This window comes from Seriola aureovittata, chromosome 19 (genome assembly GCF_021018895.1).
Source record: "Seriola aureovittata isolate HTS-2021-v1 ecotype China chromosome 19, ASM2101889v1, whole genome shotgun sequence".
Lineage (NCBI taxonomy): Eukaryota > Metazoa > Chordata > Actinopteri > Carangiformes > Carangidae > Seriola > Seriola aureovittata.
The window spans coordinates 19959875-19975950 of record NC_079382.1 but is presented as its reverse complement, the minus strand read 5'-3'; the positions used below and the strand labels follow the sequence as shown (position 1 = coordinate 19975950).

General features: G+C 43.2%; 1 protein-coding gene across 7 annotated transcripts in view; it reads right to left on the bottom strand.

Moving 5' to 3' along the window:
* Positions 1–16076, bottom strand: part of enah (ENAH actin regulator) — a 111876-nt gene that overhangs the window by 20791 nt on the left and 75009 nt on the right. For all 7 annotated transcript variants that reach the window (XR_008830406.1, XM_056404553.1, XM_056404551.1 and 4 more), the window contains one exon: positions 2273–2607. Coding sequence is in view for 6 of the 7 variants with exons in the window: in XM_056404553.1 (XP_056260528.1) it covers positions 2273–2607 (335 nt within the window). In the remaining variant the exon portion in view is untranslated. The remainder of the gene's footprint in view (positions 1–2272; positions 2608–16076) is intronic.

The following is a 16076-nucleotide window of genomic DNA, read 5'->3' as shown; positions in this document are numbered from 1 at the left end:
TACGTTTTCATTTTAAAATGGTTTCAGCTCTGCATCAGAAATAATGTCTGTCCCTAAAACAGAGGAGTCAGTTTGAATCAGTCAGTTCTGTCGGTGCTCATCAATGCCCAGTGTTTCTAATGAAAGACGCTAAACGTGCTAATTGGTCATTTTCAGCCAGCGAAAGCACAAACTGTGCCTCATTAAGGAAACAAAGGTTGAGAGCGATCACACATGGACCGTTTCTTCTGTCAACAGTCTGATTTAATTAAAAAAAAAAAAAAAAACTTCTGTTGCTGCAGAAGTTCTGACACACACACACACACACACACACACACACATACAGTCATCCTGTAAGAGAGAAACACACAACTGAGAAGCGTTAAATGTTACATCACAAGCTCACATCAAACCCATATGTTCAAACACACGGTGCATGTGTGTGTGTGTGTGTGTGTGCTGCTCCTGCATTTCTGTGTGACTCCGCATGTTTGTTCTCTGCGTGTTATTGTGTGTGACATGTGAAATAACTCCTCCCCTTTTCATCCTGGGGGCTTTGACATACATGCGCACACACACACACACACACACACACACACACACACACACACTCATCCCTGGGGGTCTCACCAGCATTCTCCCTGATGATGTATTTTTAGCCTCTGAGTAACACCACCAAACTGTGTGTGTGTGTGTGTGTGTGTGTGTGTGTGTGTGTGTGTGTGTGTATACATGCATATGCTAATAGGCCGACCGCGGCAGTGGAGCATGTCACAGTGCGTAGGCTTCCCTACTGACCCAGTCCTTAAATGTAGGAAACGTCCCTTCTAACAGTTTCACACGACTAACACCTGATCCAGAAAAGTCCGGTTCAGACTGTGTTTCCCACCTGTGGCTCTCCCCCATGTCCATGCTGCTGGATCACAGTATCGACTACACTGGACTGGAAACATGTTCAGCCATTTTTATATGAGAAAGCTTCAGATATTCTGAGTTCAAGACAAGAATAATTATCAGAGTCAATAATCTGGGGATTTTTTTTGCAGTAAATTAGAATTTCCTCTCACATCAAAGCTGCTCTGCATCAAGACAACACGTCTGTCACCTTTACTCCGTCATTAGATTTTTAGATGTGTCAGTAGTTGTGTGTGTGTGTGTGTGTGTGTGTGTGTGTGTGTGTGACTGGTACAGGGGCCATCAGCCCCCCCCCCCCCCCCCCCCTTCACGCCTACACTCACGTGCAAAGACTCACACATTTATTTGCCTCATGCCCCAGTGGCTCAGCAATCTGTTCATAGCTCCTGTGCTCCCTGTGGGCAGATGAGCAGAGCGCGGGCGCCGCGCTGCAGCACCGACGAGGCTAGCTAACAATGTTAGCACCGACTAGAGAGCCACTGTCCGGCCAGCAGGAGTCCACCTCCCATGAGTCGAAGCCTTTATCCAGTGGCCTTTTAATTAGAAACATGTTTCACAAGTCACACGAGACCGGGTGCGAGTTTCTCAGCTTCATAGTAAAACTGGACGAGGATTAAACTAAACTAAGGCCGAGACGTCCACCTTGCTGCTTCAGATGGAAGCTGTGTCCCAATTCCACACTAAACACTGAAGCTAAGTCAGTTGTAAGCGCGTCGCGTTTCCTCACACTGGACAAAGTATGTGTCGATGTAGGCAACTGTCCCACAATGCAGAGGAGATGAAAGCGATCACAGCTGTAGAAAAGCGTAGAGCAAACTGTGGATGGTGGTAAAACATCTGTGTGAATGACGCAGAAAACACAAGGATTAAATCTCGACTTCCTCTTTGTTAAGTTTGATTTGCAGTGACATTTGCAGTTTGATTGACAGGTGCTGTAATACTAACAGCAGAAACAGTGTTTTAAGATGAACTGATATACAGTATGTACTGTGCACAACAGTTAGCGTGTAGTATGGAATTGGGATTAATACAAACTTCCTCATCACAACTTTTACACCAGATTAAAACCAGCAACTACCTCGGTTCAAAATCTGACTCTGTGATAAAATTCTTAAAGGAAATAAATTCCTAATTAAAAAATAGGAGCGTGTGAAAACCAAGGATATCCACGGAGAGGTCGATAAGTATTAAAAACTCCTTCACTGATCGTCATTCATTGTATCAATTCTTTCTTTGTAAAGATTAGAGATTTTATGGATCTCCAGTCTGAGCACTGGCCTTCAAACACTCAAACCCTAGTGTGTGTGAGAGTGTGTGTGTGTCTGTGAGAGTGTGTGTGAGAGTGTGTATAAGCAGGAAACCAAAGTGTATCACTCACCGGCATTAGAGATGCGTCTCCCTCTCTCCCAGTCCTGCTGCTCTCTGTCCAACTGCTCCTGCTGCTCCCTCTCCATCCGCTCTCTCTCCGCCTTCTCCCTCTCCATCAGCTCGTGCTCGGCGCGCTCCTGCTGCTCCTGGCGCTCGCGCTCTATCCGCTCCCTCTCCGTCTGCGCCTCCCTCTCCTGGCGCTCCTGCTCCTGACGTTCCCTCTCCTGACGCTCTCGCTCCTGCTCGCGCTCCAGCATCTCTCGCTCCAGGCGCTCGTGCTCCTGACGCTCCCTTTCCTGGCGCTCTCGCTCCATCTCCTTCTGCCTCTGCAGCTCCTGAAGCTGCCTGGAGTAATGAGAGGAGAGGAGAGGAGAGGAGAGGAGAGGAGACAAAAGAGGAAAGGGAGGAGGAGTGAAAACAATGCACATCAAAACAAAATCCAATCAAACTTGGCGTTAATCAAAGGATCAACACGTTTCTTCCAAATCAACTTCAACTACCGTCAACGAGACGAGAAAACCAACAGCTGAGGGGGCGAAGAATCAAAAGAGACGGAGAGAAAATGTGACAGAGGAAAAGTGTCATAACGAGTCAAAATGAGTAAATTAGCGTGAGGCCCGTCTTAACCTCTCTGACCCTGTTGTCATTATGTAAGACACGTCATTATATAATAATTTCTCTTAGGCACAATAGCAGGCTGTTACGTAACCACAGCCAGCTTTGCAAAAAAAATTTGGCCACATTAAAAACACACACATCGAGCTGCCCGAGGTGAAAACTGTCTCTCAGCTGCAAAGAAGCAGCAGCTGTGTGTCTGACAGAGGAGATGCAAAAAAAAAAACATTAAATAAAATATAAGAACTCTCATTATTTTGTTTTTGTTGTTTTGTTGGGGTGGGGTGGGGTGGGGGTGGGGGGGGGGTGAGATGTGTTCAGGGAGAGTTTCCTGAGGGTGTTGGGCGCCGTGTCTGCAGACTCAGGTTTTGGCCACTAGGTGTGAGCAGAGAGCAGCGGTAGAAAGACCGGTGATGTGACTGAACCAGGAGAAACTGAACCATGTGAGCAATGAAATGCAAATGCGTCCGTGAGTGTGTGCGTGCATGAGAGAACGGGGTTTCGGCATAACGGAGTGAATGGTGGCCAGTTTCCCCCTTTACTACACCTGTGAGGACGCCCGCGGGGATGCAGGACTGTTGCTGCAGCAGTTTGAATGTGACGGACAGATTTCTGTAACCGCTCATCTCAAACACAGTGAAATAGACTGAATGAAAAGGCGTCTCTTTAAATAAGAAATATACAATATACTGCAGAAGAGTTATATAATAGACATCAAAGGGAAACTCACGAGGAGACGGATGCGGAGAGAGTAGGAACGGCAGATCTGAGCTCGTGGAATAAATACGTTTTCAAACATTTCAGAGATAGTTCAATACTTCAGAAACAGCACAATCAAATGTCACTGTGTGAACTTTAGGGCAAAAACACATGAAAACTGACTGAAAAAACTCAGTCGGAACCAGAAAAACCTGCGGAGGAAATGGCGGGAGGTGAGGAGGCGGATCGCCTGGTACCTAAGGGTAAGTGAAGGAACTCGGCTCCAGCTTGGATATAAAACTTGAACTCGGCGTGTGAAATGTAAAAGTAGTGGAGAGAGGGGCGCGGCTGAGTGAGGCTATCAACACGGAGGAGGACCAGGAGAACAGGTCCCGACGCAACAACATAAAGATCGTCCACGTGTCAGAGCGCACAGACGGCGACACTGACAAAGACGTGTTTGAGTTGTGGCGCCGGAAAACTCCTGAATCTCAGTGTGAGAAAAACAGATTAAGAAACAGTTGAGATGGACAGATGTTCTGCACGACTGTGGACGGAGACATTCGTCTTCGCAGCAATCCGGTTCAAAACCTGAGAGAAATGGTTCTGTGCATATTCACAGCTGGATGTGTGTGTGTCATTGTTAGTGAACCTGAATTCATGAGCATACTGTGTGTGTGCAGGATGTGCACTGGTCCACACTCACATTGACAGGTGTTGAAGATTGTAGATGTGTAAATGTAAAGGTCGTTGTCACAGTGACTGACAAAGTGTGAAGGAGAGAGTGTGTGTGTGTGTGTGTGTGTGTGTGTGTGTGTGTGTAGGTGGGAATAAGTGAGAGAGAGAAAAAAAACAACAAAAAGGTGAGAGCAGATACAAGTTGTGGGAGGGAGTAATCTGTCAGGTTCACACACACACACACACACACACACACACACACACACACACACACACACACACACACGCGGTTCCCAGGAAATCTTTCATTGAGTTGGAAAGCCTCGCTGCTCTTGTCACTATCTATGATTTACTTGGTCATAAATCTCAGTGGCTACAAATGAGCGAGCGTTTCATTTATAAATTACAAAAGCAAAAGGGGAGAGATGATGGGAACTGCAGCTACATGCCAACACACACTTTCTCTCTCTCTCTCTCTCACACACACACACACTCACACACTCACACACACACATCAACTCAGATGCTGTCAGCTCGTCTTCCCTCACTCATCCTGTTCTGCTGAAACATGACTCACAGCTAAAAGTCGATCATCAGCGTTATTGTTGCTTAATGCAAACACTCACTCCCCTCTCTTCCTCCATCTTCCCTGGTGACGCATGGCAACACATGAACCTTACTCCACCACTGACACACGCACACACACACTTTTCTCAAAGCATGTTTGGACCTGCACACACACACACACACAGTGGCGGTGATGTTGTGGTGGTGGTGGTGTTCCCACGGTATGTTGTGGGAACAGTATCCCTCTTACTCCAAATCACTCAACAGACAAACAAACACAGGTCCACTACAGTCACGCACCTCCAGACCAGAAGCAGGTGACCTCACCTGCACCAGAGGAGCATTCATCTCAGTTTAAACTGAGACTTTCTGGGTCACATTTTATATCTTGATTAGCTGCTTATTCACAGAGCTGCGGCTTTAACCTCATTTCTCTCTGAGTAACCACCAAAAGTGTCTCGTTAGATGAGATAGTAACTTAACTAACTAACTTAACTTTCAGTCTGTTTTATTTTGGCAAAATTCCTCTTCATTTCGCTACATTAAAAAAAGGGTAAAACTTGTTTTCAATAGTATCTTATTGGTATTGGCGTTGTATTGGCACTGGTATCAGAAACATTACAAATATACGCAAACCTACTGATGATTACACAATCCTGGATTAAGTTAAAAAAGTTAGGAATAGATTATATCCAAAATCTAATATCTCGATACGATGCGATACATCCAGCCCATATTGTGATATACAATATTATCGCGCATTAATGCATGTATTTTATGTGCATTATATTATATTATAGCTATATTAAATAGTATACTGTACATGCCACAGTCTGCAGCAGTGAAATGACGTCCATTGCGTTTTGTTTGCATCCAAATAAATCCATTCATCTCCAGCAATAGACAACATTAATCTGAAGTTAATCCTTCCACACTGCAGGTTTAAAGGTCCCCTGTTGATGTGCTTTTCCATACAATGTGTATGAAATTGATGCATTTCTATTCTCTCAAAGGAAGTTGAAAACTGTGTTTGCTGTGCATTGCTACTTTCTATAAAAACATTACGCTTATAGGACGTTAGTTTAGCTGGTATCAGCTGTATGTTAAATCTAGGACAAACACTGCAATTTCATTTCATTACATATTATTTGTTTGCATCGTTTTTCAAGAGTACACTAGGACGTACTCCATCCAGTCTTATCTCCAGTTCAGTAACTGTCAAGACGGCAGCGCGCAGAAAAAAAAAAACAAACTCAAGGCGACTTTCCGTCAGAGTCCTCTGGGACATCACAGATGCTTTCTCCCAGCGTGAGCACCAGATAAGTCTGTCATGAGCTGCGATTATGTGGAAAATGTTTCATTTTCATACTTAAATAAGAACAAATCAAGGTCAGAGCACATGGACGTAACAAAGACGATGACTTCTTGTCAGCGTAACCTCCAGGGAGAATTTTAAAAAGCCTTATTTTACCCCCCCCCCACCCTTCACACACCTTCCCCCGGAGGAGCAGGATATAATCACTGACTTTACATAATGCATCTCTTGGTTGCATTATAACCGCGGCGCGTAGCTGTGACCTGGCTGCAGAAAGCTCAAGGCCTCTCTCATCCGCCGATTTGCTCCACAGGATTATTCTGAGCAAATAACCTCAGACGCTTTCAGAAAAGCACGAAGGAGATTTCAGAAAATTCCTCCTTTATGTCTGATACAACTCAAATCTCCCTCGGTCCCACTTCCTGTCTTTACTGGAGTGAGTGTAGCATGAGATTCTCCCCGTCTACAGCGAGTCTGTCGTCCTCCTCCAAAAATAAAACAGTTTGATTTTCCACATAAAAAATGAAAAATAGAAAATTTAATTTGCAGCTGTTGTTACATGAATGTATAATCATGGTATTGACCTTGTTCTTTTTCATATTTCTATCTATGAAATGTTGTTTAGAAAAATCAGAGTACCTTTATTTCTAGTCATGCCTCGTCTTGCTACAATTTCTACAGTTCATTTTTTATATGGAAATCGAACTGATAGGTGTTACACGCTCCGCATCGTGACCCAACACACAAGAGCCCCCATGCCTGGCTGCACCCTCACACACACACACACACACACACACACACACACACACACACACACACACACACAGAAACACATAAAGTGCCCCAGTTCCCACGGTGTTTCAGTGGTCCACTGATGTAATTGCAGAAACACAGAGGTAACCTGGATTCGTGGCCAAAGGAAGCTTGGCAGAGCCGCGTCTCTGAGGATTTCACAGTCTTTTCCGGGGGCTTCCCTCATCTCATCTACCGTTATATATTCTCTCTGATAGCAAATCTGTCCCGGTGGGATCCTCAGCGCCGTAACGGCAGCAGAACATCCTCATGATGAAATACATCTCGTCATGTGATTTGTGCGATGGCAGTGAAATCAAGTCTAATCTGGCAGATCAGAAACGGTACAGCAGTTTTGTTCACATATTTCTTCAGTGTTCGACTGGAGAAACTGCCAAAAAAAACAAAAAAACAACAACAACAGCCAAACGCTGGCAGGCTGGAGGTGGAGCAGCTGGTCTCAGTCTCCGTCTGTCTACCAGCGACGCCGCAGGTATCGCACCAGGAGCTGGTGGAGTTCAGGTGGGTGAAAAACAAGTTCATTGTTCTTTAACGTTTAAATAAAAGTGCAGTACTATAAAATGAATGCTTATATGTGGCCATAGTGTCCAAACAATGATGGCAACAAAATGACACATCCACCTGTTCACACAAAAAACACCTGGTCTCTCACATCAGCTCATACTAATAATAATAATAATAATAATAATAATAATATTAATAAAATAAAAAAATGTATTTATTTACAAAGCACTCAGACAAGACATGTAGCTCAAAGTGCTACAAAGTACATGATAAGAATAATAAAATATGAGAGAATTAATTAAAAGCCAAATTAAATAATAAGGTTTTCAGCTGTCTGGGTATATATATAATATATATAATATATTGTTTGAGTTAATGAAGCATAAGAAGTAAAAAGCACCAGATTAAAAGATTGAATGGAGGCAGTGGAGAATAGAGCAGTGTTTAAAGTGCTTTAAATATATTTACAACAGATAGTGAGACTGGATTTCAAATCCAAAGAACATTTTTATGCAGCTAAGAAATCCAACTTGAGAGACAACTGAGATCTGCACTTCTGAATCAGTAACTGTTTAAGTGGATTTGAAGGTGCACAGGGGGGATCCAGAGAGGATTCAAGTGGCTTCGAAGAATAATAATTATGAACAGGTTGAATTTGAATGTCGGAGTAAATACGAATGACTACTTCAATCATTAATAGTAAACTTTTTCCACAGTGGAAACAGATGCATGGTTAAAGAAATTGCTTGAGCTATGTTGAAGTTCACCATCCTGTACTGTGCTGGGACATTTCCACAGGACACGTGACCTGACCCGTTACCCTTCAGCCTCCGTAACATCTGCGATAAACAGATTTATCAGATGAACTTTCTGAATCTCCTAACTGCAGCAGAGAGACGAAACTCAGCTGTTGTTTCTCTGTTGTAGTTAAATCTGTCGGCGTTGATGAACGTGTTTCAGCTCCTGACCCAAACACACACACACACACACACACACACACACACACACACACACACACACACACACACACACACACACACACAGACACATAAAACTCACCGTTCCCCCTAAACAGGAGTTCATGAAATTCCTAAACAATGTGCACACACTCTTAAAATAACCAGTTTGGAGAGGCGTGTTTGAGATGTGTGTCTTTGTCTGGGGAAATTGTGTGTGAGTGTGTGTGTGTGTGTGTGTGTGTGTGTGCGCGTGTGTGTGTGTGTGTGTGCGTGTGTGTGTGTGTACGTGCAGACAGGGGACAGCGAGCATGTCGTTCATCAGAGGGACACCTCTGGGTGAACAGCGCAGCGTAGCTTTGGCAGCTGATGTCATAGGACAGTAACGCTCGCACATTCCTGTTGAGTGAGAGCAGCTCCGTGCCGCCGCCAAAACCTCAAGAGTACGACACACTTTCATTAAAGAATGAGACGACCTCCGTCCTCACACGAGCCGGATCGCAAGCTAGGAAGGTCAGACCTGCTGAGGTCACTTTCACTTACTGACACAGTTTCTGTTTCAACTGTAAAAAAAAAAATACAGCACCAAGAAAGTCTCACCTACAGCACATGATAATGATGATAAAAATATTTTTTTACAGTAGACATGTTGACTGGGAAAGAAGCCGTCTTCTTTTCATTTTCACTTTTTGAATGGCCGCAGGACATTTGCACCCAGAGATTGCTGAATTTCCTGCAGACCCCGTTTGTGCCTCAGCACTCAACTAAACCTTGACAGTCATACGGAGGTTTTGATTCTGCCAGCAGACCTGTAGTTTTATCCGGACGTCTCTTCTCGGTCTTCCAGATTCTCGTCTCGAACTTCCTTTTAACTGTCATTTCAAGACAGTGGAAATTTCAAGCTGGAAACGCATCTTTTTATAGCCTTTCCTGTTTTGTAGCATCAGTTAGCCTCATTTTCAGATCCTCAGTCAGTTGCTCAGAGGAGCCCGTGGTTGTTCATGTTTCTACAAACTTTGAAAGGTGAAAGAATTTATCAAGCTGTGATTTATCATCAGCTGATAACAACTAATGATAATTCTTCTCCTGCGTTACAAGTCGGAACGAGTCAATTGAAGCCTAACAAGTAAATGGAGTGTTTCAGAAGTAGACAGGTTTGCACATTCCATAAATTACTGTGTATTTTTTTAAGTTCATGAAATTAAAAGTAACAGTGCGTTGACATTGCAAGTATGTAATTTGTGCAACAAACAACTGTAGTCTATATCATTCAAATTCAGAATGTGAAGAAAAACTGTCAATATAACAGAGAGAGCTGTGCATTGTGTTTAAAGCTCTGACATTTGGAGCAAAGACTGTTTATTGGATTTGACTTTTTATTTTGAATTTCCGCAACAAAAACTAAAGCAGGTTCCTCTTTCCTCCACGTCCCCCTTCTGCTTTGCAGAAACGAAACGTCACAGGACTGAAAGCTGTGAAAAGCCTCCTGCACCGTTTAACTGGCATCTCGCTCGCCTCTTGACAAAAGTTGCCAGGGAAACCGTTGCTAAGGGAGCGTGGGCAGTGGCACGGCCTGAATTCCCGCAAAAGGGACTTAAAAAAACTGCATATTCTGCAGTGGAGAAAAATCTGAGGGATTTATCAAGCTGATCACTTGATCTAAAATAGTCATAATGAACCTGAGCGGCACAACTTGGCATGTTAGAAATAAAATGATGACAAAACTCCACAAGGAAGGAAAGAGTCTCAAGACACTCTCAAGGCAAATGGAAAGTGGGACTAAGATGACGATGAAATGAAACTACACAGAAAGTGAGAATGCAGCAGGATCAGTTTTAAATTCACCCATCGTGCTCAGCTCGTCTTGTCTGACAGGTGTCACTGCAGTCACAGCCTGGAGCCGCTGATGTCATGCTGCTCTGAGAGCGGCTCCCCTCCCTCTCCCACCGTCAACCCACCACAGGGTCTTGTATAGAGATACACCCACTGTTTCCAACCAGCTTTAACACTTATCTCCTCACTGCCACGGCCACGGCGCACGCCACGCTGTCCTCGTTCAAATGACGGGATCTGATGTGATCAAACTGCTTGTTTGAGACACTACAGATATTCACTTCTTTCCGACTCTTAAAATGAAGCAGTGTCTAATTGTGACGCATTCATTTTAATATATTTTAAGGGCCCGAAAGAGGATTAAAAATATTGAATATTTCACAAATAACCCCCTGAAAGATTAAGCATCTCAAGAACTGGAAACCTGGAAACCACAGGAAGGGTCTTCATCCCCTGTTTGAGAATCACTGACATAGGAAAGAGAAAAGCAGCAAACACACACACGTCACTACTGAGAAGTTGATGATTTAAATAAATTAGCAAAAAAAGTTGCTGATAATTTTCCTGCCAATCGACTTATCGTTTCAGCTGTGAAATATTTTGACCTGAGGATGTTGCTGGATGAAAAGCAGCAAATTTCATGGCAATCTACCCAAAAATTGGTGAGATACATCAGTCTGAAACACAAATTATTGAAATCACAATGTAAAATGTGTCACAACATAACATAAATGAAGCATTGTGATGCTACAGCCTATAATTCATATTCGGTGAAAATAAAATAATGGAAAAATGCTATTTGAATATCTTCCAAAATTGCAAGATGATTTTTTTTTTCTGCATACCGTTCAGTCCGGACCAAAGTGGTGCACTGACCGACATTATGCCAACCCTAGAGCCATGCTACAGGCATGCAACATAAAGTGGACAGAAGACCCGTTTAAATATACATCTATAAACAGGTTAGAATATTGGTCAAAGTCTCATTTCAGCTGCTATTTGTTTTTGTTGATACCATTTTTGTGTCACTTTAATCACAAATGGTGTTGTACATCAGTCGTGAGGCATCCGTCGGGTTTTCAGCGCAATATCTTACACTGACATGGATCGATTTTATCTGTCACGATGCCACTTTGCCACAAGTGACAACTGTGCTAAATCCCCAGGGACGCTGAAGTCTGGTGAAAATCTGCTGGCCAACTACCCAGCAGCTCACCGCCTGATTGGCTCACAGAACCAGGAAATGTTGCCCGAATTAACTTGAAGCCCAGATGGACCACATGGACCTACTCAGGTCAGGATCGAGTCCAAATGTGCAACATATACATGCAAACGCGCCCACACACACTCCATGTGTCGGGCGTCCCACTAACATGGCACAGCGTGCGTGTTAATGGCCTTGTTTTACTGTAGTTGTGGGTGCTTTGTAGGGACTGGGTGCCACATTTATAGTGAGACAAGGATGATTGTGTGTGCATGTGTGTGTGTGTCAGTCAACTGTGACTGTCATTTGAGAATAAATGCAGATGTCAACATGTGTTCATGTAAGCCAGGAGCGGCTAGTGTCTTCATCCTCTGAGTGCTAAATACCAGCAGCTAAATGCTAACATCCTCACTTTCATTCAAAGCGATGCAACACATTTTCTCTCTCTCTCTCTCTCTCTCTCTCTCTCTCGACACACACTCCCTCTCTCCCACGCAACGCTTGACTATTTATACACCACAGCCTATTATTTCCAGCTCATGTCTTTTTAATCTGAGGGTAGCACCCAGCATTTCTGAACAGGTGGCTTATTGGCAGTCTTTCCCTCAGCCATGCGTGAATCCACTCAAACATGCACAGGATATTTCCATCAATCAGCCTTGAAGCGGCAAGGCCGGGGTGCTCTAACTCTTCTTCATCCATCTACAGTACGTGTCGATGAAAAGGGGGATCGCAGAGGAAGGGATGGAGGAGGAAGTAGATGGATAAAGAGGTGGAGACTAGACAGTGAGTAAGAAAAGGAAATGCGAATCGTAATTTCCTCCATCTCCATTTCAGGCTACATGGCTGAGTGTGACACACATTCCTGATGAACCGCATTGTAACTGAATGAAGTCAGACATATCCAAAACATTAGCTGGCATGTTGATAGATTGATGGAGTCCAAAATCGTAGTTGTAGGCGGGTTAGAAAAGTCTGCGACTGTAAAAATTGATGAAAGAATCAATGAATAAAGAAATGCATCATTAAATTCTGCCTGTTATTTTATTTTATTTTACCAAATATGTTTTTTGAGTATTTTGATGACGTGTTGGTGAATGTGAAGACCATATCCTTGTTTCTGAAACCTAAATAAACCTTTATCCTGGTTTTAGGAAACCGGAATATGCTGAGTAATCCAAGTAAGCAACCAGATTACCGTGGCACGCAACAACGCTATCCAGCTCTCCAGTAAATCAATATGTTTATACACACACATACAGTATAAGCATTTTTCTGCTTTCCTAACGTGGTTGCACAACAGATCGTCCAAATGAATTCTGTTCCAGTATAACCCAGCTCTTCAGTGACAAGTGGATCCCTCTCAAAGAGGCTGGGCCGTCGACAACAGAGGCTCAGTAAACAGGGAACAGAGGGTGCACTAACTGGAGTCATTAACTGTGGTTTGAGCACATTCAAGACTTCACAGCTGTGTGTGTGTTAGTCTGGCAAAAGTAAAGAGTGAAATTATCTGAAGTGATAGATATAATTGTCAAGTAAGCTAGCTGTGATGGAGTATGTGTTTACCTTTAGCTTGCTAGGCTTATTTATAACTTGCTAGGCTTATTGTTAGCTTGCTAAACTTATTGCTAGGCTTAATGCTAGCTTGCTACGCTTATTGTTAGCTTGCTAGGCTTACTGTTAGCTTGCTAAGCTTCTTGTTAATTTGCTAGGCTTATTGTTAGCTTGCTAGGCTTATTTATAACTTGCTAGGCTTATTGTAAGCTTGCTAGGCTTATTGTTAGCTTGCTAAGCTTATTGCTAGGCTAATTGCTAGCTTACTAGGCTTATTGTTAGCTTGCTAAGCTTCTTGTTAATTTGCTAGTCTTATTGTTAGCTTGCTAAGCTTCTTGTTAATTTGCTAGGCTTATTGTTAGCTTGTTAGGCTTATTGTTAGCTTGCTAAGCTTATTGCTAGGCTAATTGCTAGCTTGCTAGGCTTATTGTTAGCTTGCTAAGCTTCTTGTTAATATGCTAGGCTTATTGTTAGCTTGCTAAGCTTCTTGTTAATTTGCTAGGCTTATTGTTAGCTTGCTATGCTTAGTGTTAGCTTGCTAGGTTTATGCTGGCTTGTAAGCAAAGCAACAGCACCGTATTATTAGGAGTAGCGTGGTGAAAGCAGTCAGTCAGTTGGACTTAGAAACCCCAGTAAAATAGCATGCAGTGACAGAGGTGTTCACTCCTCATGACAGTTAAGCTAGTTAGCCTTGAGCTACAGGACAGACTAGCTTGACTTCTGAAGAGAGAAAGTGTTTTAAGGATGAATGATGCTGCTTTGAACACACAGCAGAGGTTCTCAGCTCAGATATCATGACTGCCAGCCCCGAATGGTTGTGAGAGGATCAAGTGCTTCTATGAATATGTAAAGGAGTGTATCCCATCATTAGACATCAGTATGACTGCTATTGAGGAAAACCTGGACACTGTTAAATCATGTACAGAGGAAGGTGAATAAGCAGGGTTTTCTTGCTCCATGCAAACACGACGAACATAATAATCTAAACCAGGATACTAGTGCCATTTATCCTACAATTAACAAACATGTTGATTTTGGTCAGCTGGTTAATAGAACAACTTAAAGGTCAGCCAAAGCTACAAAGTCTTATATGTTTCAAATTATGTTACAAATTAAAATCCATGATTTAAATTTATGGTTTAAAGGTTGGATTAAATAAATCCAGAGTCCAGATGCTTTTTTCAGTCTGTAAGCTTTCAATCAACAATCAACAAATCTGACTGGATTAATGAGAGCAGAGCACTGATTAGATGTGAAACAGCCACTCAAAAATAACGTGAGAGTGTTTATGTCCCAGCAAACCTTCAACATCTTCCAAAAGCTTTCAGTATGTTAGCTTTCCTTTTCAAGCAGTAGAAGGCTTGATGTGAGAGTGTGTCGCCAATTCATTTCGACACTACACTCCTCTCTCTCTCCCTCCTCTCATCCGATTCTCACTCCGCTCTACGCATCCTCTATTCACTCTCCCAGCGGGGCTGATATTGGCCTCTGTATCAGCAGATGACCTCAGTCACTGATCCACTCGCTGCCTGTCTGTCATCCGCTGCTAAATATGGAGCAACCGAGAGGGGGGTGAAAGGATGAAGAATGGAAAAGAGAGGCAAATGAAGCCAGACAGAAACAAAAGGGTGAGAGTGAGAAAGCAAAGAGGGAGGGAGGACAAAAAATCTCAAGAAGAAAGAAATGGGGAGGGAGAAAACGGCTGGCAGCCAGATCCATTAGGCTCTCAGATCTACACATCCTGTAAAATTCCTGGCAGACCCAAGTTCACCTCCAACAGAAATAGACGAACCATTGACTCACACCTGAAGAATGCTTCTCTACGTATGTGCGTATGTGAGGTGAGATGTGGTGTGCCGTCAGGACAATCAAGGCAAGCAGTGATTGACCGGTTAAAGATAAAAATAGACATCAGTTAGAACAACATCGGAGTGGAGGTGATACCTCTCTTTACATCTGATCTCAGACCAGCTTTCTGTCCCATAAAGGATCTGATATTGCCTGTTTGCATCCACCATGTAATTTACTGCCCTCTTGTGGCCACAGGAGGCTTTTGTCTCTGGAAGCTAGCTTGACTAGCAGCCGTTGCATCTGTAGTTTCTGTCATTTTTATTGGCGTGGCCGTGTCCCGATGACAAAGGCTGGAGCTTGTCGAGCAGAGAGGGGCACAACATTTTTGGACGTTTGCGCAATGTGGATAATCCTGAGATCTTTGACGAGTAACTAGCTATAGCTAGCTACAGACAAGTGTGCTTGTGAAGTAGCCTTTGACTCAGCCTCCACTGCTCTAAGATCAGATATTGCAAACATTATGGAATCTGTACTTGCGCATTAGAAAATGACTGTTTTCCTTGTTCGTATTTAGCTATTTGTAAGTTCTGCTATTGCTACATATATCCAACGTTAGAATTAATAGCTGTTTACTTACCAAACTAGAAGAAACGTTCAGTTCAGTATCAACAACTCTGTTGTTTGGCTTAAATTTCTATCACTTTTTTTCTTCTACTGAAGTTAGCATGCTAACCAGCTAGCTCTGATCCGGTTGTCCCGTCTCGTCACTTTCCGATACCGAGTCACTGTAGCGTCCAGGCTGCCCTGAAGAAGTAGTGCTACTCAAAGGATGTATTATAACCTCTTGTATCATAAACGCAACGATGGCTGAAGCTCTCGTTAAGACGGGTAAGTAAATAGCTGCCAATGCTAATGCTGGCTATGTAGCATTAGCAAAACTTATAAATAGTTCCTTCAAGAGGTAGCAGTACCAAATAAAGTAGGTGTAGTTGCTTCTTTGGCTTCTCTTGCCTTTCTCTGAAAGTCGTTGCATGCTACTGTGTATATATGACAGAGAGAGACCAACTCAAACAAAATGAACATGTTGTATTTTAGAATAATCAATATTCTAATGTAGGTGATTATAAAGGTATGTTTACCATGTTAAGCTATCCCTCCAGCTGCCTTTCATGACATGATAGCGTGGCGTGCAGCAGCCGCCCTTCATCTGAGCCGGTTACCAAATCAGTCGTCACCATTTGGCTCGTGTAACCAACACTAAAGTTAGATGCTTACATCTCTGTGT